Here is a 23,206-nt window from a genome sequence, read left to right on the forward strand (position 1 = left end):
CGAATGCATAATGTAATCTTCCAGGATCATAATAAAGTTAAAAACTGCCAACCCATCTGTTAACCATCCCAACAGAGACACATTCAGATTCTCAGCATTATACTTAGAATAATTTATACCAACCCATTAGCAGCACAAGAAGCTATTACTGCATGCACCTAAGCTTCTAGAAGTTTGCACCTGAAAAGCTTCTGAGGTCCATGCAGTACTGAAGTCTCAAAAATAATCAAAAGAAAATGAATGGGTCTGGCACTAGGCTCTAAACATCTTAGCAGGAAGGAAAAAGTGTTAACATTTACATTTTAAGTATCTATGACACCTGATGTGTACTGACACCAAAGAGAGTGGAAAGGTGATTATAAAGATTTTCATATCCATTATGTAATGACTCATATATCTATGTTTTTCTGTTAACTGAAGCATTAACATACAACTCTACATACACTATTCAGTTTAAAACATGCAGCTAAGAACCTAGAACTCAAAGACAGAATCCAATGATATATCAAAATTGCATTGGTAACTATGTATTTTATTATGTGGACATCTACTGTGGCATGCATCTGTACAAACCTTTCAGGCAGTGGTCCACAGCTGGGTTATGAATAAAAAGGCATAAATTTTTCTCTCATTTTATTACAATGAAGTTTAACAGTACAGAAAAGTCACATGACCTTGGTGGGTCAGATTTCTTAAACCCTGCAACATGAGGAACTCTAAATACATTAAATATTGTTACACATTCAGACTTCCAATGTACAAGTACTTGGAAACAGTTACAGCCCTCACCAAGCTAGGTTGGGGACATGAAGTCCAACAGCATCTGAAATGCTGTGAAGGCATAACTTTACAAATAGCAATGTAAGCTTACAGAACTTGCCTTTAATAAGGTGGTATGTTCATGTAATTCCAGCGCCTTCACAATTTAACGAACCAAATTTACTATACTTCACTTCTAAAAACCTAGATGAAACATGAAAAAGAAGCCATACAGTATAAATTGCAACTTCAGGAAAAATTCCTGCTTTATTATTCCAAATAATTTTTCCCATGTAAAATAAATGTCCAATAGTTCCTGGTATGTGGGAAGATAATGTTTGTTAAAGTCACAATGAAGCCTTATTGACGGAAGCTTGGCTATATAAACAGCACAAGTTGAGAAAAGGTTTAATCTCCAAACCTATTAGACTGGATGAAGTAAGATCAGTAACGGCCACCTTGCGACATTACAGGAGGTCTCATTCCCATCGGAGGTCGAGGAGGCCCACCCTGGTAAGGGGGCACCATTGGCGGTCCCTGCCCATATGGGGGCATAGCACCAGGAAGGTATCCTGGCATGCCTTGATGATGACCACCATACTGACCTAAAAAACAACAATTTCAAACACAAAAAATAGATTGTTATGCACTGTACTTTTTAAATGCAATGTATATTCCAAATGAATTTAATATTTTATGCATTAGCTGAGAAAATCCACTAAATATGATAAACATAAAAAGAGGAATACCATGAGGTGGCATTGGGGGTCTCATTCCTTGTTGCTGTGGGATGCCTGGCTGTGGTGGCATCATACCTCCAATTGGTCCAACTGGTGGATTACCGATAGGGGCCTGTCCTGGCCGAGGAAGATTACGTTGATATTTAGGTAACTGTGCCCTTCTCTCTTCCTGGAAATAAAAATAAGCACAAGGTTCAATACCTGAATGCAGAGCTGCATCAAACATAAAGGAATGCATCTAAAATCTTGTAATGTTAAGAGTAATTTTCAAACATTTACCCTTACTCCCCAACTATTTAGTTTTCCCAAACCAACCAATCCAACTGCTTAAACTCTATATACCTTAAAACTTCACCTATTTGTAAACTTGAAGCCTGACTAACAACTTTCCAGGAATTACAAATTGCTTCAACAAGAAACTATCTAATGAAGTATTGTTATGAACATTCCTTTTTTTCCTCCCATAAGACAGAGTCTGGCTCTGTTGTACATTCTAGAGCACGATGATGCAATCTTGGCTCACTGTAACCTCCGCCTCCCAGGCTCAAGTGATTTTCCTGCCTCAGCCTCCCTAGTAGCTGGCATTACAGGTGCCTGCCACCATACCTGGCTAATTTTTGTATTTTTAGTAGAGATGGGGTTTTACCATGTTGGCCAGGCTGGTTTTGAACTCCTGACCTCAAGTGATCCACCTGTCTTGGCCTCCCCAAAGTGCTAGGATTATAGGTATGAGCCACCGTGCCCGGCCATTATCAACATTCTAAATATTGACTTTATATTAAAATTAATTCCTTTATATGGGACTTAGGGGATTTACAGATTCTACTTCACACTTAACAGTTCTTCAATTAATATATGCAAATTTGTGTTTAACTAAAATGATTTTTAAGAGAGTTAACAACCTGACTTACTGTCTTTTCAGAACAGTCTGGAGGAAGGGAAGAGAAAACATCTAAGACCAAAACATGCAATATCCATCCACTTTAAGTACTTTGTGATTTCTTAAGAATCAGAATGGCAAAAACCACTTAGTAAGCATTAAACCAGATCACAGACCATGTGAGTACAAAGTAACACTTTTCAAAGGGACAAATTGCTATTGGCTTTAAATCAAATGCTGCTAGTAGAAAACTGAAAAGAACTTACCAGGGATATATCCTCATCTGGATGGATCAACTTACTGGTTGCACTGGTTGTTGTAAGTGTAGCAGGCTTACTTGTTATTGAAGCTGCTGGTTTAGCTGCAGTACTATTTGTTGTACTAGTGGTTGAAGCTGTAGACTGTGTATAAGCAGGGAATGTAGGCTTTGGGGGTTCTGTAGTTGTTGCAGGGGTACTATTTAAGGGTTTGAAATCTGTACCAACAGGTCCCTGGACAGCTGCCTGAGCCTGTAAAATATAATACTTCATCAACAAAACTTCACAACCCAAATTTAAGTATATCTACAAACAGTTTAACTTAAAACAAGGAATCAACATTAAATAAAGGACCAAACTTTAAATGAAATTATAACAAAGTTAACATGCGACAAACACTCCACAAAATTCAAGATAACCCATTAAGAGTATCAAAAGATGCTGTGTTAAAGTCACATCCAGAACACAGCAGTGGAAATAAAACTGTATATTTAACTTGTTAGATGTCTTCTACCTCCTCACCAAAAATTAAATTTACAATGCTTTGTATTTATTCCAGACTACTGAAATACAGTATGTTATAACAGCATAACATGTGTTCTATTTTTACTGTTCTATTAATAGTTTAGTTGTTAATCTATCAAACAGCTTAAAAAACCCCAAAAAAACTACAGAATATGAGTTTAAACTCCAGTTACTAAGTATAACATGAACGACTATAAATGGTGACACATTAAAGATACGTCCTTTAGCGGTATTCTTTATATATTTATATAATCCCCTCCAAATTAACAATGGCTGGATAATAACCATAGACAAAAGGGTTAATTCAGTAGGATCTTTTAAAGTAACAAGTTATCAGTAACAAATGTGTTTTCATAACACCACACATCTAAAACATGTAGACTAGGCCAACTTTTAGGATCAAAGCAGAGTATTAAATTTTCTTACATTAAATATGATGCATTAAACAGCATAAATCAAAATAGCTTAATCATGCATCAGGCTAACCATTGGCCACTATAATGCATTTACTGCTTACATGCTTTTAACCCTTTAGAAACCGTAGGAGTTTGGGGTACTTTTTTTTTAGTATGAATTCAAATTTTCAAATACCATTTGACTTATATAGCATTAATTTTGCTTTAAAAAATTACACAGTATATTTTTGGAAAAATATTCAGTTTTTAAGTGGGGTCCAAAGGGTTAACTTATAAAGCCATTTTAACAATTTTAAACTGCAACTTCCTGCGTACTTGTGCTGTGCTAGGAAACAGAGCTTTAGAAGATGCAGACAGACTTTCTGAATTGGATGAAGCTGTACTTGAGCTTGTGACAGGTGTCCCCATCTGTAGCATAAAAGAAAGGAAACAATGAAAAGTCTCCAAACAAATGGGTCAAAATAAGCCATGTGGTAGACTTTTTAGATTGCATTTTTGTAAATGCAAAATTGAATGCAATCAAATGTCACTTATTTTAAAAGGCAGGCAGTTAATGCATTTACAATAAACAATATTAAAATATGCACCTAAAAAAAATTTAATTTTATACCAATAAAACCTAGTTAACTAGTTTATTTTCTAAAACTACTGTGTTTTGCATTATTTCAAGAATACCCAAAACTGAGAATAGCGATGTATAAATACTGACACTTCAATCCAATTCTGTATCAATGATTCTCTACAAAAGATTTTTGTCCAAAGTTTTACATCTCTCAATACATAAAATTCCCACCCACCATAAAAGCTGATTAATGTACTTAATAAAAGGCACTTAAAGAAAATGCTTTTAATTTAGCGCTCACAAACAGAAAACAACTTTTAAAAAATCTAAGAGCTAATCTAAAAAATAAAATGAATAAACATACATCCTGATCTAAAGTGTAAATAAATTAAATCTTAATCTGCTTATTTCTCAATGAATCGAGGAAAAAAGTCAAGGTTTTAACGATTTACGTGCACACCATAACAGAAGCATCTTTCACTTATGCTTTGGAAAAAGTTTTCTTTGAAAAAAGACCAATAAGAAATACAAGTGTGACTAGGTCAAAAGCCATTAAATGACACCATTTTAGCACAAGGGCAGCACTGTAGCTCATCACTGTTCCATACTAGAGGCAGAGCCTGACATGATTTGCTATAGTCTTAGGGATGTTCATCTTTGGCTTTGGTCTCATTCCATTCATAGTTCAGTCAGTAAAGGAAGACCTCTAAACACCCCAGATACTAGGTTTAAAAAAAACATTTAAAAAAAAAAAAAAAAAAAAAAAAAAAAGCTAAGAATATATAGGGTTCACAAATATGAAAAAGTAACATACAAACTTTGGCTTCATTCAACCTTTTATGAATAGAGGAAATCAATGTATAAACATGGAAGTGGATAAGCCATCTTTTATATTTAGTAAATTATATTAAAAATATTAGACAAAAAAAAAATTGACCTTTGAGAATTTCAAAGCATTCTGTAAACAACCGTACTTTATCTTTAAATATAAGTGCACTCCTTTTTAGGATTTTCACCTTACCTGTCCAGCACTGGGGAAAAGAGGCTTAGTAACTGGAGGCTGTGGAGCAGGTACAGTTACTGTTGGTGCAGGTGGTCTATTAAGAATACCTGGAGCTGAAACAGCCTGCGCTTGGGTCATTGGAGGAATTCCAGGACGTGGAACAGGCGGGGGCATACCTGCAGACAAGAAATGTTTGGGGAGACTAAGTCACTGAAAAATTTAGTGTAGGAAAACACACTTACTTCTACACTACAAAGTTATTAACAATTAACTGTTCAACACCTCAATTAAGTCCAAGGAACTTAGGCATTTGCCCCATGCAACATTCTTGCCTCAAATTTTCCCTCTATACTGCTTCAGAATTTTACAAAGTGGAAGATAACACTAGACCCTAATGCATGGGCGAAACATTTGGCAATTACACTTACTGGTCCTACTGATTTAGCCAACTTCTTGTAACATATAAAATAATTATTTCAATCAACTACCAGATCAGGAGTTCAAGACCAGCCTGGCCAACATGGTGAAAACCCATCTCTACTAAAAATACAAAAAGTAGCTAGGCATGGTGGTGGGCACCTGTACCCCAGCTACTCAGGAGGTTGAGGCAGGAGAATCACTTGAACCCAGGAGGCAGATTGCCATGAGCTGAGATTGTGCCACTGTGCTCCAGCCTGGACAACAGAGACTGGGCAAGCGGGACTCCATCACAAAAAAAAAAAAAAAAAAAAAAGTATAAGGCCAGGCGCAGTGGCTCATGCCTGTAATCCAAGCACTTTGGGAGGCCGAGGCAAGTGGATCAAGAGCTCAAGAAATCGAGACCATCCTGGCCATGGTGAAACCCCATCTCTACCAAAAATACAAAAATTAGCTGGGCGTAGTGGCACGTGCCTGTGGTCCCAGCTACTCAGGAGGCTGAGGTGGAAGAACTGCTTGAACCCAGGAGGCAGTGGTTGCAGTGAGCCAAGACGGCGCCACTGCACTCCAGCCTGGTGACAGAGCAAGACTCCATCTCAAAAAAAAAAAATGTGCGTGTGTGTGTGTGTATATACATTTATTATAATTTTTGTTTGTTTCTTTTCATTGACTGAGACAATAAATGGCTACACTATTTAATATAGTTTGTTTGGGGCCGGGCGCAGTATCTCATGGCTGTAATCCCAGCACTGTGGAGGCTGAGGCAGGTGGATCACCTAAGGTTGGGGGTTTGAGACCAGTCTGACCAACATGGAAAAACCCTGTCTCCACTAAAAATACAAAAATTGAGCCAGGCATGGTGGCACATGCCTGCAAACTCAGCTACTCAGGAGGCTAAGGTAGGAGAATTGCTTGAACCCAGGAGGCAGAGGTTGCAGTGAGCAGAGATTGTGCCATTGTACTCTAGCCTGGACAAGAGCAAAACTTCTTAAAAAAAAAAATTCTTAACAAATACTAGTGTTCTTAAGTACATGAGATTCAGCACATAGGCCATGACTCACTTTGGCTGCTTTGAAACCTATCATCTATTTCAAACTTCAAAAAAGGGCCATGGTCTTCAGATATCTACTAAAACACATTTTTTTTTTTAAAAAAAAGGATCCATATAACACTTAACACTTTGCAACTTAGGGAAAATTTTAAATTTCATTATACTAATGCCCACAAACGTCTAAAAAACTTAGAAGTAAAGTCTATATAAAACCTGTAAGATGATGGCCGGGTACGGTGGCTCAAGCCTGTAATCCCAGCACTTTGGGAGGCCGAGGCGGGTGGATCACGAGGTCAAGAGATCGAGACCATCCTGGTCAACATGGTGAAACCCCATCTCTACTAAAAATACAAAAAATCAGCTGGGCATGGTGGCGCGTGCCTGTAATCCCAGCTACTCAGGAGGCTGAGGCAGGAGAATTGCCTGAACCCAGGAGGCGGAGGTTGCGGTGAGCCGAGATCGCGCCATTGCACTCCAGCCTGGGTAACATGAGTGAAACTCCGCCTCAAAAAAAAAAAAAAAAAAAAAAAAAAAAACCTGTAAGATGAAACTAACATATCATACCTGGTGGCATTCCAGGCATCAGAGGTGGTATTCCTGGTCCAGGTGGCATCATTCCACCCATTGGCATCATTCTATTAGAAAGCAAATTTCAAGAAATACTAAGTTAATGAACAGCATAAACCATTAAAAAAATATTCTGGCTAAAAGACTTGAATTTGATCTCTAATATTAAAATGAATCAAGCTGAAAGAACACACAACACACTGTAACAATCCTATCAAAATAAATAGTCTAAAACCCAGCAAACTCTTTGGTTTACCAATAAAAGAAAAAAAAAATGTTGACAAAACATTTAAAGTCATTGAGAACAAATACACTCTCAATATGTACAAGAGGCCTCATCTAAAGTATGTGTAATTGGAAAGCAAAATCACAATTTTTTCCTACTTGGAAAATATCAACAGAGTATTAAATAAAAAGAAGAAATCTCTATTTTAGAGTTGTGTTGCATTTTGCAAAGGAAGACTGAATGTACCGTGTGAAAAGAGTTTTTATTTGGCTAGGTGTGGCAACTCGTGCCTGGAATCCCAGCACTTTGAGAGGCCAAGGCTCAAGGACTGCTTGAACCCAGGAGTTCAAGATCAGCCGGGGCAAAAGGTGAGACCCTATCTTGTTGTTTAAAAAAAAAAAAAAAAAAAAAAAAACGTAAAAATTTTAAATACTAGCTGGGTGTAGTAGTGTGCACCTGTAGTCCCAAATACTCAGGGGGCTGAGGTGGGACGATCACTTGAGCCCAAGAAGTTGAGGCTGCAGCAAGCTGTGATTGTGCCACTGCAATGTAGCCTGGGCGACAAGAGTGAGAGACCCTCTCTTTATACATATATATATACAAATATTCTAAGAGAAAGGAAATACAACTACCAAATTTAGAGACACTCAAAAGTAAATCCAGATGGCCTACTATTTACAACAGCTACCTAACACTAAACCATGACTTAAAAACACGACCCATTTATTTTTTTCCCCTAAAAGAGCTCACCTTCAAATCAGTGTCCAATTCACTTAAAAAACTGAAAAAGGGGTCAATTCTCTTTTTAAATTTTTAAAAAATTTTTGTGAGTAAATTCAATTCTTGATTTAGAATTTTTATCAGAAGATTTATTTATATTGATAGATTTTATTAGAAAATTCCATTACAGGCCAGGTGAGGTGGCTCATGCCTGTAATCCCTGCACTTTGGGAAGCCGAGGCAGGTGGATCACCTGAGGTCAAGACCAGGCTGGCCAACATGATGAAACCCCATCTCTTCTAAAAATATAAAAAATTGGCTGGGTGTGGTGGTGCATGCCTATAATCCCAGCTACCCAGGAAGCTGAGGCAGGAGCATCGCTTGAACCGAGGCGGCAGAGGTTGCAGTGAGCTGAAATTGCACCATTGCACTCCAGCCTGAGCAACAACAGCAAAGCTTCATCTCAAAAAACAAAAAACAAAAAAAAAAAAAAAAGAAAAGAAAATTCCATTACATCCTATGATAATAAAGTACGTAATTTCACAAAATATACAGTCTTTCTTTCTTAAATACTAACCCTTATTATCAGGTCCTATTACTTTCAATACTTTGGAGAAAATCGCTACACATTGGAAGTATGTTTAAATAGGTCTATTACTATTTCCTAAAAAGATGTTCTATTTTCCTCCTTTAAGAGACCTGTGCTAATCAGCTTGCAAGTTTTAGTGAGGAAGGTTAGAAAAGTTCTGAAGTCAACTGAATAGATACCATTAAACACACACATAAAAAAATGACATTATGATTATACCTCCTGAATTACATTATGAATGAGATGCTTACATGTTTTCACCGCAAAATGACTGGGTGTATTTTCTCTGATGATGCAATCTGTGAAAATGTATGACAAAATCAAAATCTAACTGTGATTTTCAAAATACAGTGGGAAAGTGTACTGTATACCTCTCACATCCAACAATATTTAAGTAAAAGTGATGGGCACAAGCACCTCATCTTCATTTTTAGTTTTGATGCTTTGACAAATAAATCATTTACAGAGTTTGTCTGCTTCTTGTCGCAACTACAAAGTGTCACAGGTAGTTCTGAATCTCAGAAGCTCAAATCTATACATAACCAACTACTTTAATCACAGCAAATGCAGTTGGAAGTAGATGGTTGCTTACATATACCCTAAAACCCAAAAATCTATTCTTCAGAAGCAAATTCATATTCCTTAAATTTACTGGTTGATCCCTTTATTAGACAAGATTTACAGAGCCCATACCTTCTAGAAACAAAAAACAGAAAGTAACATTTCATTCATATAACATCCAGATTGAAAAAGATCATTACTAGGCACAAGCCCACAAGACAATTAAAAGAATTTTCTTACCCAGGTGGCATCCCTGGCATAACTGGTGGCATTCCTGGCATCAGAGGAGGAACACCTGGCATTAATGGAGGTATGCCTACAAGCGAGAATTTCAATAAAAATAACAAATGTTAAAAAGTCAGGGTGAAGAAGGTGTACTCTGATACAGTATAAATAAAGTCCTAAGAATGTCAGATTTTAAGCAATCCTATGTGCTACCTGGAGGCATTCCTGGTGCTCCTGGTACTGGTGGCAGTCCTGGCTGTGCCATGGGGGGAATATAACCTTGTTGAGGTTGAACAGGTTGTGGTTGAAATGAAGTTGAGGCTGCAGAGTCATCATCATCATATTCATCAGAATCATCTTGTTGCTTCTTTTTTTGACTTTCTGTTAAAAAAAAATTATTTACATAGAGTAAAAACTAAAGTCGATTTACAACATTCAATATTAAAAAAATATGTATTTCGGTACAATTAGTTCATGAGAGTTTTCTTCCCCCAAAATTCAATTAGTACTGTTCTATGTTCTTCAAATGTGTTTTCACCTTACGTTAAACAAGGTTAACGTTCTTTCTGTCCCATAAAAGATAAAATGATTATCCTAAGTCAGTATTTTTTCTTTTAAACTTTTAATAGATAGGGTCTTGCTCTGTGAACCACGCTGGAGTGCAGGAGCACGATTGCAGCTCACTGCACTCTCAAACTCCTGGGCTGAAGTGATCCTCCTGCCTCAGTCTCCCAAGTAGCTAGGACTGCAGGCACATGCCAAACCAGCCCTTTTTTATTTTGTTTTGGGTAAAGATGGGGTCTCAAACTTTTGGCCTCAAGTAATCTTCCAGTCCAGCAACCCAAAGCACTGAAATTATAGGGGTCTAGCATTTTCATATGCCTTAACACTTGCTAATTCTATGTGGAATTCAATTGTGAATAATAAGAAAACAGAATGATCCAAATGGTACAACTTAAGTACGTATCTTCAAAAACAACTCAAATTAAAAATTCCGAATAAATCTATCATCTACCATTAAATTTTATCTATCTTATAACAAGCAATCAATCGATTCATCTAGATAGGGTCTCAATTTTGTTGCCCAGGCTGGACTGGAGCATTCACAGTTCACTGAAGCCTCAACGCCCTGGGCTCAAGAGATCTTCCCACCTCAGCTGAGACTATAGGCATGTGCCACCACGCCTGGCTAACTTTTTAATTTTTTTTTTTTGTAAAGAGAGAATGTCACTCTATGTTGCCTAGGTTGGTCTCCAATTTCTGGGCTCAAGCAATCTTCTTGTACTGCCCGCCCATAGTGCTGAGATTACAGGTGTGAGGCACTGCAACTACCTTACCACTAAATTTATAATTGAAAATAGTAACTCTGGGCTAAAGTGAGGCTGAAAAAAGAATATAATCACAAGGGGAGAGGCATGGTGGCTCACACCTACAATCCCAGCATTTTGGGAGGCCTTGGCAGATGGATTGCTTGAGGTCAGGAGTTTGAGACCAGCCTGACCAACATGGTGAAACCCCATTTCTACTAAAAACTACAAAAACTAGGCCAGCTGTGGTGACTCACATCTGTAATCCCAGCACTTTAGGAGGCTGAAGCAGGCGGATCACTTGAAGCCAGGAGATTGAGACCAGCCTAGGCAACATGGTGAAACGCCGTTTCTACTAAAAATACAGCAACAAAAAAACAGCTGGACATAGTGGTGCACGCCCGAAAACCCAGCTGAGTAGCGGAGGCACGAGAATCGCTAGAGCCTGGGATGCAGAAGTTGCAGTAAACAGAAATTGCGCCACTGCACTCCAGCCTGGCCGACAGAGCTAGACTCTGCCTCAAAAGAAATACAAAAATAAATAAAAACAAAATACAAAAATTAGCTGGGCGTGGTGGCACATACCTGTAGTCCCAGGTAGGTGGCTGAAGCACAAGAATCACTTAAGCCTGAGTATGACAGCTCACGCCTGTAATCCCAGCACTTTGGGAGGCCGAGGCAGGCAGATCACCACTTTAAGTCTGCAGATCGAGACCAGCCTAGCCAACATGGTGAAACCCTGTGCCTACTAAAAACACAAAAATTAGCCAGGCATGGTGGTGCATGCCTGTAGCCCCACTCAGGAGTCCGAGGCAAGAATTGCTTGAACCTGGAAGGCAGAGGTAGCAATGCAGTGAGCCAAGATCATGCCCCTAGGTGACAGAGCGAGACAGACTCCATTTCAGAACAAACAAAAAACAACAAGGATCACTTAAACCCCGGAGCCAGAAGATGCAGAGAGCCAGGATCCCACAACTATACTCCAACCAAGTAAGGCTCTGTCTCAAATTAAAAAAAAATTTATTTAAATATTTACCTTTGTGTTTTCTGTTCAAGAAGTCGTCGTCTTTCATCCATATCTTTTTCTGGAATACCCTCCATACCATATATTTCCAATTCTATGTCTGTTCTCCCAGGTATTGCATTTGGTACGGCATCTATTGTTTCTTTATGTACCTAACAACAACAATTTCCATTAGATAGAAGTATTTTTTAAGAGTAATTCTAAATTAATCAAAGACCACTTGGTATAATGTTAAAAAAATCAATGTTCAGCTAGGTGCGGTGGCTCACGTCTGTAATCGTAGCACTTTGGGAGGCCAAGGTGGGGGATCACAAGATCAGGAGTTCGAGACCGGCCTGGCCAACATGGTGAAACCACGTTTCTACTAAAAATACAAAAATTAGCCAGGCATGGTGGTGCACCCCTGTAATCCAAGCTACTCTGGATGCTGATGCAGGGGAATCACCTGAACCTATAAGAAGGAGGTTGCAGTGAGCCGAGATGGCACCACTGCACTCCAGCCTGGGCAACAGTGAAGACTCCATTTCAAAAAAAAAAAAAAAAAAAAAAAAAAAAAACAGAAAAACACACACTTGGCCAGATGTCTAACACACAGTAAGCATTCAATAAACATTCCTTCAAGTTTACCGTACAATCTTGATTACTTGAATTGTTAGCAATAACTAGTAGTCCTATCCAAATCAGAAATGTTTCAAGTGTGAATTAAGTAAAGATTAGGAAACAGCCTCATAATGAGAATTGGAATATAGCCAGGCTTGGTGGCACACGCCTATAGTCCCAGGTACTCGGAGGCTGAGGCAGGAGGAATGACTTGAACCAGGAGGCAGAGGGTGCAATAAGCTGAGATCACACTACACTCCGGCCTAGGAGACAGAGCAGGACTCCATTTCAAAAAAAAAAAAAAAAAATTAGCTGGGGCCAAGCACAGTGGCTCACTCATACCTATAATCCCAGCACTTGTGGATTACCTGAGGTCAGCAGGTTGACACTAGCCTGGCCAACATGGCGTAACTGTCTCTACTAAAAATACAAAAATTAGCCAGGCATGGTGGCGGGTGCCTGTAATCCCAGCTACTCAGGAGGCTGAAGAGGGAGAATCGCTTGAACCACCCTATGGCTCTTGTTGCCTAGGCTGGAGTGCAATGGCATGATCTTAGCTCACTGCAACCTCTGCCTCCCGGGTTCAAGCGATTCTCCTGTCTCAGCCTTCTAAGTAGCTGGGATTACAAGCATGCACCACCACGCCTGGCTAATTTTGTATTTTTAGTAGAGATAGGGTTTCACCACATTGGACAGGCTGGTCTCGAACTCCCAACCTCAGGTGATTCACCTGCCTCTGCCTCCCAAAGTGCTAGGATAACAGGCCTAAGCCACCTCACCCGGCCCCTTATTCTCATTCTTAAGCCTATTATCCCTGTAGCTTTCCATATCTTCAGTATATGCTAACTCATTTTCACATTGCTGACATAAAACTTTCTTGAGAAGGGTCTCTCTTGTAACCCAGGCTGGAGTTCAGCAGTGCTAACACGGCTCATTGCAACCTCGACCTCCCCAGCTCAAGCCATTCTCCTGCTTCAGCCTCATGAGTAGCTGGGACACAGGTACATACTACCATGCCCAGCTAATTTTTTGTGTTTTTCGTAGAGACAGGGTCGCGTTATATTGCCCAGGCTGGTCTCAAACTATTAGGCTCAAGTGATTAGTCAGTCATCTCAGCCTCCCAAAGTGCCAATTACAGCCGTGAGCCACTGAACCTAGTCAGACCAAACATCTTGAGATCATCCTCAACTCCTTTTTCTCATACCCCATACCTAACCTATCAAACTCTGGTCTCTGTCACCATCTCGTCTAGTATGGAATATTCCAAGTCTTCCAAACTGGTCTCACTGTACTCTGCAGTCTATTTTCAACTCTGCAGCCAGAAAAATCCTTTCAAAAAGCTTAACAGGGCTGGGCGCCGTGGCCCACTTAAGGTCAGGAGATCAAGACCAGCCTGGCCGGCCGGGCGCGGTGGCTCACGCCTGTAATCCCAGCACTTTGGGAGGCCGAGGCGGGTGGATCACGAGGTCAAGAGATCGAGACCATCCTGGTCAACACGGTGAAACCCCGTCTCTACTAAAAATACAAAAAATTAGCTGGGCATGGTGGCGCGTGCCTGTAGTCCCGGCTACTCGGGAGGCTGAGGCAGGAGAATTGCCTGAACCCAGGAGGTGGAGGTTGTGGTGAGCTGAGTTCGCGCCATTGCACTCCAGCCTGGGTAACAAGAGCGAAACTCCGTCTCAAAAAAAAAAAAAAAAAAAACAAAAAAAAAAAAAAAAAAAAAAAGACCAGCCTGGCCAACATGGTAAAACCCCATCTCAGCGGACGGTGGGCCAAGGAAGTCAGAATCCACTAAGGAATGTGTAACAACTCATCTGCCGAAATAAATTTTTAAAAATAAAGTTTTCTATTATTTAAAAATAATAGAAAAAAAAATAAAATCCCATAAAAATACAAAAATTAGCCAGGCATGGTGGCAAGCACCTGTAATCCCAGCTACTCAGGAGTTGGAGACAGGAGAATCCCTTCAATCCAGAAGGTAGAGGTTGCAGTGAGGCAGGATCGTACCACCATACTCTAGCCTGGGAGACAAGAGCAAAACTCCCTCTCCCAAAAAAAAAAAAAAAAAAAAGTCTAACAGATGCCAGATGCAGTGACTTATGCCTGTTATCTCACACTTTGGGAGGCCAAAACAGGTGGATCACTTGAGGCTAGGAGTTTGAGAGATCAGTCCAGCCAATGTGATGAAACCCCATCTCTACTAAAAACACCAAAAAAAAAAAAAAAAAAAAAAAAAAAATTAGCTGGGCATGGTGGCACTCGCCTATAGTCCTAGCTACTCGGGAGGCTGAGGCAGGAGAATTGCTTAATCCCAGGAGGCAGAGGTTGCAGTAGCTGAGATCGCACCACAGTATTCCATCCTGGCAACAGAGCAAGACCCTGTCCCCACCCCCCACCCCTGGCCACAAACAAACAAACAAACAAAAAACACAGAAATGGCTGGGCACAGTGGCTCACAACTGTAATCCCAGAACTTTGGGAGGCTGAGGTGGGAGAATCGCTTGATCCCAGGAGTTGGGAGACCAGCCTGGGGCACATAGTGAGACCCTGTCTCTATAAAAATAAAATGATTTTAAAAGCCAGGTATGGTGGCACACACCTGTGGTCCCAGGTACTCGGGAGGCTGAGATAGGAGATCATTTGAGTAAGGGAGTTGAAAGTCACAGTGAGCTATGATCTGTACTCTAGCCTGGGCAATAGAGTGAGACCCTGTCAATCAATCAAAAGAAAATGTTCTTATCTGTATTATCCAATATAATAATTATCCACCCAGCCACATGTGGTTACAGAGCACTGGAAATGTAGCTAAGTGACAGAGAAAGTGAGTAATTTTTACATGATTTTAATTTTAAACAGCCACATGTAACAAGTGGCTACAACAGTGAACAGCTGTGGGTCTAGCATGCAGCAGGTTCTCTAACCTTTTTTTAAAAGAAGGAGTCTGACTCTGTCACCCAGGCTGGAGTGTAGTGGCACAATCTCAGCTCACTGCAACCTCTGCCTCCCGGGTTTTCAAGCAATTCTCCTGTTCAGCCCCCCGAGTATCCAGGACTACAGGTGTCCGCCACTACGCCCAGATAGTTTTTGTATTTTTGGTAGAGACATGGTTTCACCATGTTGGCCAGGCTGGTCTCTAACTCTTGACCTCAGGAGATCCCCGTCTCGGCCTCCCAAAGTGCTGGGATTACAGGCGTAAGCCACCGCACCTGGTCAACATTTTAAAATGAATATTAAATTTTTCTTAAAGTGTCTGGAGTGAAAAGGATCTATATAAATTTAACTTTAAACCTGAAGAAACCATGTCTCCCTATCTCCCACCAATAGTAGTTTCCAATGATTGGGTATTTGCTCAACTCATATTTCTCCATGGTCTAATTAAGCAAAACTATAGACAGCTCTAAGACTAACAAAAGTAGAATAATACTGAATAAGACATGAAGGTATTTACTAGATCTTAAAAATATAAATTACAATGCTGTCACCATTTACTGGTGAAAGAACTCAAGAAACCTAGAAATTATTAAATGAAATACAATGCTAGGCTGGCACAGTGGCTCATGCCTGTAATCTCAGGGCTCTGGGAGAATGAGGCAGGAAGATGGCTAGAGTCCAGGAGATTGAGGCTGCAGTGAGCCATAATCATGTCACTGCAAACCAGCCTGGGCCACAGAGCAAGGCCATCTCTTAAAAACAAAAGCAAAAGGCTGGGTATGGTGGTTCACGCCTGTAATCCCAGCACCTTGGGAGGCCAAGGCGGGCAGATCACGAGGTCAAGAGATGGAGACCATCCTGGCCAACACGGTGAAACCCCATCTCCACTAAAAATATAAAAATTAGCTCGGTGTGATGGCACATCCCTGTAATCCCAGCTACTCGGGAGGCTAAGGCAGGAGAATCGCTTGAACCAGGGAGTCTGGAGGTTGCAGTGAGCTGCGATCGCGCCACTGCACTCCAGTCTAGCAACAGAGGAAGACAGTGTCTCAAAAAAAAAAAAAAAAAAAAAAAAGGGCAAAAAATACAACGCTACCATTCCAAAAGAAGTCCAACAAATAAACTGTTGAAATGTTGAAATAAACCCAGCCCCAAGCTACAGATAGTAACAAATCCTCCAATGGCAGTGAGTAATGACAGCTGATTAAGTATTAATTCTTATGGCCAGACAACCAACAAAAATAAAATTGCTGATTCCTGTTCTCTGCCAAGTACTCCGGAAATATTTTGTGATCCCAATCTGCTACCACTCTAACCAAGAAAAGTACTATCAGACTAAACACAAATATAAAGTCTCTTTAAACATAAAAAGCCAGTTTTGTTTATCTTCTTGATGGCTATTGAACAAATCTGTTTTTAAGGCTGACTGGCTACCTTATCTTTTACAGCAGGTAAACGAACAAAAAAAAAAATTAGTCATCGGCCAGGTGCGGTGGCTCATACCTGTAATCCCAGCACTTTGGGAGGCCAAGGTGGGTGGATCACCTGAGGTCAGGAGTTCAAGACCAACCTGGCCAACATGGAGAAACCTGGTCTTTCCTAAAAATACAAAAATTAGGCCAGGCAAGGTGGCTCATGCCTGTAATCCCAGCACTTTGGGAGGTGGAGGCGGGTGGTTCACCTGAGGTCGGGAATTCAAGACCAGCCTGACCAACACTCAGAAACTCCATCTTTACTAAAAAAAAAACACAAAATTAACCAGGCGTGGTGCCGCATGCCTGTAATCCTGGAGGCTGAGGCAGGAGAATCGCTTGAACCTGGGAGGTGGAGGTTGCGGTGAGCCGAGATCATGCCACTGCACTCCAGCCTGGACAATAAGAGGACAATTCTGTCACAGGAGTGAGGGGGGATCTAGCAGAGTGTGGCGGTGGGTTCCTGTAATCCCAGCTACTCGGGAGGCTAGGGAGAACTGCTTGAAGCTGGGAGACGGATGTTGCAGTAAGCCCAGATTGTGCCACTGCACTCCAGCCTGGGTGACAGAGCGAGAATCGGTCTCAAAAAAAAATAAAAAAAATTACATTTGTCAGAAAAATAGAAGATTATTCTTTCAAGATGTTTCCAAATCACAAGGGGACAATAAATCCTTACCTGCATGCAATGAATAGCTAAGCCAGGTCCTGTATACAATTTCTTGTGACATATATGGCATTTAAAATGCTTTGCTTTTTGGTGCTGTATAAGGATCTTCTCATCATCAAAATCTCTATTACAATACCTAATCAATACTGTTAAGGCACAAAAACAGCATAGTGGTGACACTGCCTATAATAAAAACATATGAGTAACATTACAATATGGGAACAGCTAAAACCAAAATCGTACTGCACAGAAACTTTGCTTTTGATATTTATTACACAATTAGGGACAACACTTGGCATGTAATTTCAGTATTTTCAATTTCCTGGAAGCCCATCTCTCTTCACTACCACAATAAACACATCTCAGTAATCAGCAATATACTTTATCAAATTCCTGTTTAACAGAGATCTTTGTGAAATTAACTTTTGTTATAAATATTTCAACATTTACAAATGCACACTGAGGACAAGAAAGAGTTAAGAAACCTCCAAGTTTCTATCAGAACAATTACTTCACTAGCTATGTAAACGATAACAATAACCAGAATAGGAATTAGGCAATATTTAGAATCTAAGATTAACCATATGATTAACAATAATCACATAATTTCGAATGAACAATCCATAAAGTTGTTTCCAATTCCATATAAATTTATGTTGCCAAGGACTGTATTTAAATTCACAGATACACTAAATAAATAAAACAGAATTCTTAACTCACAACTCAGGTTTTCCTAAAATCACATTACAAAATTCGTAACCGTATTTAAGCTATTTTTCAAACCGTTACATAAACGCAGAACTCGCAGGGCGCAGCAGCTCACACCTGTAATCCCGGCACTTTGGGAGGCCAAGGTGGGCAGATCACGAGGTCAAGAGATCGAGACCATCCTGGCCAACATGGTGAAACCCGTCTCTGCTAAAAATACAAAAATTAGCTGGGCGTGATGGTGCGCACCCGTAGTCCCAGTTACTCGGGAGGCCGAGGCAGGAGAACTGCTTGAATCCGTGAGGCGGAGGTTGCAGTGAGCCGAGATGGCACCACTGCACTCCAGCCTGGCGCCTGACGACGAAGCAAGACTCTGTCTCAAAAACAAAACGAAAATAAAAAATAAACGCAGAACTGTAAAAGGCCGCCTTTACGTACAAGACAGTAAATAGAATCTTTTTTTTTCTGGGTGACAGTCTTGCTCTGTCGCCCAGTCTGGAATGCAGCGGCACAATCTCAGCTCACTGCAATCTCCCTCTCTGGTTCAAGCGATTCTCCTGCCTCAGCCTCCCAAGTGGCTGTGACTACAGGTGCGCACCACCACGCCCACATAATTTTTGTATTTTTAGTAGAGACGGGGTTTCACCATGTTGGCCAGAATGGTCTCGATCTCTTGACCTAGTGATCCGCCCGCCTTGGCCTTGCAAAGTGCTGGGATTACAGGCGTGGGCCACTGCGCCCAGCCAAAATCAATTTTACCGTAAAGAATATCAACGACTCCGGAAATGGCATTAAATAATGTCACACTTTAGTAAGAGTTTTCCTTTCTAATAAGAGGCATTTTTAGTCCTACAAAGTTGAGTAACAGAAACTCCACCCTGTGACAACGCTTCCTGAAGATTAAGGCGCCTCTGGGTGAGACGGAAGCTAGTTCTCCCCCGGCCCCGAAAAGAAAAAAAGGGTGGCGTAACTTGAGCCTTTACCAAACCGCCAATTCGAAAATACAAACACAAAAAAACACAGACATAAAATAAATAAATAAAAACAGAAAAAGTGGGTGACAGACTGGGAAGAGCCTTTCGCACTCGAAGAAAAAGTCCCTTTGCTGAATCGTCACCAAAAACAACAGTGTGTGTCTGAATGTCCCTAGGGGTCACTGTCCTTGGCGGAGGGGTCCAGGCCGCCTCCCACTGAGTCCAAAATTCGCACCAAACAAGATCCTCCTGAGTCACATAGTCACACGACCCACAACCGCAAGAACCCTCTCGACCTCGGAACTCCATTTTCCCAGAAGCCTTCCCAAGTCCAATCCCAGCCACCAGACCACCCACGCCGAAGCCTAGATACTAACCCTCCACGGCATAGGCCAAACCCAGGCCCCCCAGTCCCAGGCCCCACCAACCGGCACCCCAGCGCGACCTCGACTTCAAACCGACAAAGGATACCAGCACCACGGCTTCAGCTGCTTCTTTTTCTTGCGACCCATAACTGCGCTCTACCGATAAAGTAGTAGGGAGGAAAAAAGCAGCAGGAGAAACGAAGCGAAAAATCGCTCACTTTCCCAACCCAACGGCTTCCACCCCGTCCCACAGGAAGCAGACACAAAATGGCCGACGGCCTCGTTCGCCGCTCCGCCTCCCGTCAGGCACTGCGGTGGAAGGCGGACCCAGGAAGGGGGAGGTCACATGACGCAGACCTCCTCCCTGAGTGGGTGGGACTAAGAGGCGCGAGAGGTGGCCGCCATCTTGTCCGTTTGAGAGTTTTTCGTTCTCGCTGGCTGTGCTTGCTTTCTTCGAGTTTCTTTTGTGAAGGAGCCGGAGAGCTAGGTACGCATGCGAATGGAAAACAAAATAACGGGAAAGACTGCCAGTGCAGTTAGGGCCGATTACACATGAAGATTGAGATAGCGCCCAGTTTTAATTTTGTTTCAATTAAACAGTAAATGTTGATTATGTGCCTATCACGTGCTAAACCTAAGAAGTTATTCTCTGCCTTGTTAACTCGCAGATTGGTGACAGACTAGTACACAACGCAGAGTCCTCAGTGCGGCGCTAGGGAAATGCGAAGTGCTGCAGGACCTCAGAGAGCGGGAGCCTAAGGCGGCCTTAGGGGCAGTGGTCACAGGGTTGTCAAGAAAGACTGTTTCAGAGACGAAGTCTCATTCTGTCGCCGAGGCTGGAGTGCAGCGGCGCGATCTCGGACCACAGCAGTCTGCGCCTCCCTGGTTCAGCGCCTCTCACTACTACCTCCGCTTCCCGAGTGCAAGCAAGTCTCCTGCCTCAGCCTACCAAGTAGCTGGACTTACAGTCGCGCGCCACCAAGCCCGGCTGATTTTTTGTATTTTTAGTAGATATAGGGTTTCACCGTGTTGGCCAGGCAGGTCTCGAACTCTGGGTTCAAGTCATCCGCCCGCGTCGGCCTCCCAAAGTGTTGAAATTGCAGGCATGAGCCACTGCGCCCCACCGAAGAAAGGTTTCTTGAAGAGCCAACGGGAGCAAGCGAGGTGAAAGAAAGTGTGTCTCAGTAAGGGAGCAAAGAGTTTGTCTGAAGCTGGGCACCTGAAAAAACTAGTCGTAGTAAGACTGGAGCTGATAGCCGGGCGCGGTGGCTCACGCCTGGAATCCCAGCACTGAAGGCCGAGTCGGGCAGATCACGAGGTCAAGAGATCGAGGCCAATCCTGGCCGACATGGTGAAACCCCGTCTCTACTAAAATATAAAAACTAGCCAGCCGCGGTTGCTCACACCTATAATCCCAGCACTTTGGGAGACTGAGGCAGGTGGATCACGAGGTCAGGGGATCAAGACCATCCTGGCTAACATGGTGAAACCCCATCTCTACTAAAAATACAAAAAATTAGCGGGACGTGGTAGCAAGCACCTGTAATCCCAGCTACTCGGGAGGCTGAGGCAGGAGAATCCCTTGAACCCAGGATGCAGAGGTTGCAGTGAGCCGAGATTGCACCACTGCACTCCAGCCTGGCCACCGGAGCGAGACTCAGTCTAAAAAACATAGGTATTTCGGCCGAGTGCAGTGGCTCATTCTTGTAATCCCAGCACTCTGGGAGGCTGAGGTGGGAGAATCACTTGAAGTCAGAAGTTTAAGGCCAGCCTGGGCAACAAAGCAATATCCTGTCTGTATGAAAAAATTAAAAATTAACTGGATTTCTGTGGCCCAGGCTAGTAGAGTGCAGTGGTGCAATCGTGGCACACTGCAGCCTCAATCTCCTGGGCTCAATGGATCCTCCCACCTCAGCCCGCCCAGTAGCAGGGACTACAGGGCCATGCCATCATGCCTGCTCCTTTTTTTTTTTTCTGTATAGAGATAAGGTCTCACTTTGTTGTCCAGGCTGGTCTTGAACTCCTGGGCTCAAGTGATCTTCCAGCCTTGGCTTTTCAGAGATTACAGGCGTGAGCCTCTCACTGTTCTAGTGGGTTTATGGATAAGCAGGGGGAGAAGGCTAGAATAATCCATCTGGCCATGGATTAGAGTTGGAGACACCAGTATGAACTCGTGTTTATTTTTAAATAGATACCTAGATAAATATTATGGATATGTCTATATACTCGTTAGTATAAATACATAAAATTTAATTGTCTTAACAGCTGAGAGGGCCTAGAAGCAATAATACCCCATACCAAGCATACTTTGCACCAGATCTTGGTTTGTAATACCATTCTCCAGTAAAATCAACCTGGGCTCCTTGGAGAAATGGCTGATTCTAGGACTGGGGCAGAAAATACACAAAATGAGCCTAGAGAATGTTGTAGTGTCGGGCTGGGCGCGGTGGCTCACGCCTGTAATCCTAGCACTTTGGGAGGCCGAGGTGGGTGGATCACCTGAGGTCAGGAGTTCAAGACCAGCCTGGCCATCATGGCGAAACCCCATCTCTTAAAAAAAAAAAAAAAGAGAGAATGTTGTAGTGTCAGAAAGAGGAAGTGCTCAAAAAACAAACACCGGCCGGGCGCGGTGGCTCAAGCCTGTAATCCCAGCACTTTGGGAGGCCGAGGCGGGTGGATCACGAGGTCAAGAGATCGAGACCATCCTGGTCAACATGGTGAAACCCCGTCTCTACTAAAAATACAAAAAATTAGCTGGGCATGGTGGCGTGTGCCTGTAATCCCAGCTACTCAGGAGACTGAGGCAGGAGAATTGCCTGAACCCAGGAGGCGGAGGTTGCGGTGAGCCGAGATCACGCCATTGCACTCCAGCCTGGGTAACAAGAGTGAAACTCCGTCTCAAAAAAAAAAAAAAAAAAAAAAAAACACAAACACCTACACTGATGAATGTATACCAGAGGGACCCAGAAGCCAACTGAAAGAGTGGGGCAATTTGAGCAATAAAATAAGTTGTGTTATAACCCAAGATAGCCTGGTATAACCGAATATAACTAGTGTAACCCTGATAAAAAAATAATTGATTAAATAAATAAAAGGAGGAGAAGAGACAAATGTCCCTTGCAGAAGTCCACATCGTTTACGTAAATACTCTCAGGGTGGGGTGCACAAATCCTACTCCTTAACTGTGGTTATACACACAATCAACAGAATAGTGAATTCTTTCCAAAGAGAACAGAATGGAAAGGGAGAGGAAAGTAACTTTACAGTAAAGAAACCTAGCAAATACTACCACAGCCAGGTGAGCAAGGTCAGTATCAACAGGAATAAATCATACTTAGTGGTGCATGCCTGTAGTGCCAACTACTCCAGATCCTGATGAGGGAAGATTGCTTGAGCCCAGGAGTTAGAGGTTGCAGTGAGCTGTGATCATGCCACTGTACTCCAGCCTGGGTGACAGAATGAGATTCTGTGGCTAAAAAAATAAGTTAGCCGGGCACGGTGGCTCAAGCCTGTAATCCCAGCACTGTGGGAGGCCGAGGCGGGTGGATCACGAGGTCAAGAGATCGAGACCATCCTGGTCAACATGGTGAAACCCCGTCTCCACTAAAAATACAAAAAATTAGCTGGGCATGGTGGCGCGTGCCTGTAATCCCAGCTACT

At 42.1% G+C, this 23,206-nt stretch overlaps 1 protein-coding gene and 1 long non-coding RNA gene across 4 annotated transcripts in view; both read right to left on the minus strand.

Annotated features, from left to right (window-relative positions):
- Window positions 1-511: 511 nt before the first annotated feature.
- ZNF207 (zinc finger protein 207) lies at window positions 512-19,835 on the minus strand. Of its 3 annotated transcripts, XM_032280919.1 has the most exons (12): window positions 19,653-19,835; window positions 17,509-17,635; window positions 11,842-11,981; window positions 9,712-9,875; window positions 9,514-9,589; window positions 8,964-9,011; window positions 7,175-7,245; window positions 5,161-5,318; window positions 3,893-3,985; window positions 2,646-2,888; window positions 1,509-1,668; window positions 512-1,364 (listed from the first exon to the last, which is right to left on the minus strand). In XM_032280919.1, the coding sequence occupies exons 1-12, from the start codon at window positions 19,691-19,693 to the stop codon at window positions 1,204-1,206; spliced, it is 1,482 nt and encodes a 493-aa protein (XP_032136810.1). In that variant the 5' UTR covers window positions 19,694-19,835; the 3' UTR covers window positions 512-1,203. The 3 variants fall into 3 exon arrangements, with proteins under 3 accessions (XP_032136810.1, XP_032136811.1, XP_032136812.1); XM_032280920.1 differs by lacking the exon at window positions 8,964-9,011; XM_032280921.1 differs by lacking the exon at window positions 3,893-3,985.
- A 512-nt stretch (window positions 19,836-20,347) lies between these two features.
- LOC116553436 overlaps window positions 20,348-23,206 on the minus strand; it is an 11,911-nt gene continuing 9,052 nt past the window's right edge. Inside the window, exon 2 of the long non-coding RNA XR_004269748.1 lies at window positions 20,348-20,485. This is a non-coding gene — a long non-coding RNA (uncharacterized LOC116553436). The remainder of the gene's footprint in view (window positions 20,486-23,206) is intronic.

The sequence above is a fragment of the Sapajus apella genome, unplaced genomic scaffold (genome assembly GCF_009761245.1).
Source record: "Sapajus apella isolate SASKATOON/1434 unplaced genomic scaffold, GSC_monkey_1.0 scaffold12, whole genome shotgun sequence".
In the NCBI taxonomy this organism is placed as follows: domain Eukaryota; kingdom Metazoa; phylum Chordata; class Mammalia; order Primates; family Cebidae; genus Sapajus; species Sapajus apella.

Coding starts and splice junctions, on each gene's coding strand:
- ZNF207 (XM_032280919.1), bottom strand. CDS start 19,693: ATGGGTCGCAAGAAAAAGAAGCAGCTGAAGCCGTGGTGCTG. Junction 9,012..9,513: donor ATGCCAGGGATGCCACCTGG/GTAAGAAAATTC, acceptor ACATTTTCACAG/ATTGCATCATCAGAGAAAAT. Junction 5,319..7,174: donor GATGCCTGGAATGCCACCAG/GTATGATATGTT, acceptor TCTTGTCTGCAG/GTATGCCCCCGCCTGTTCCA.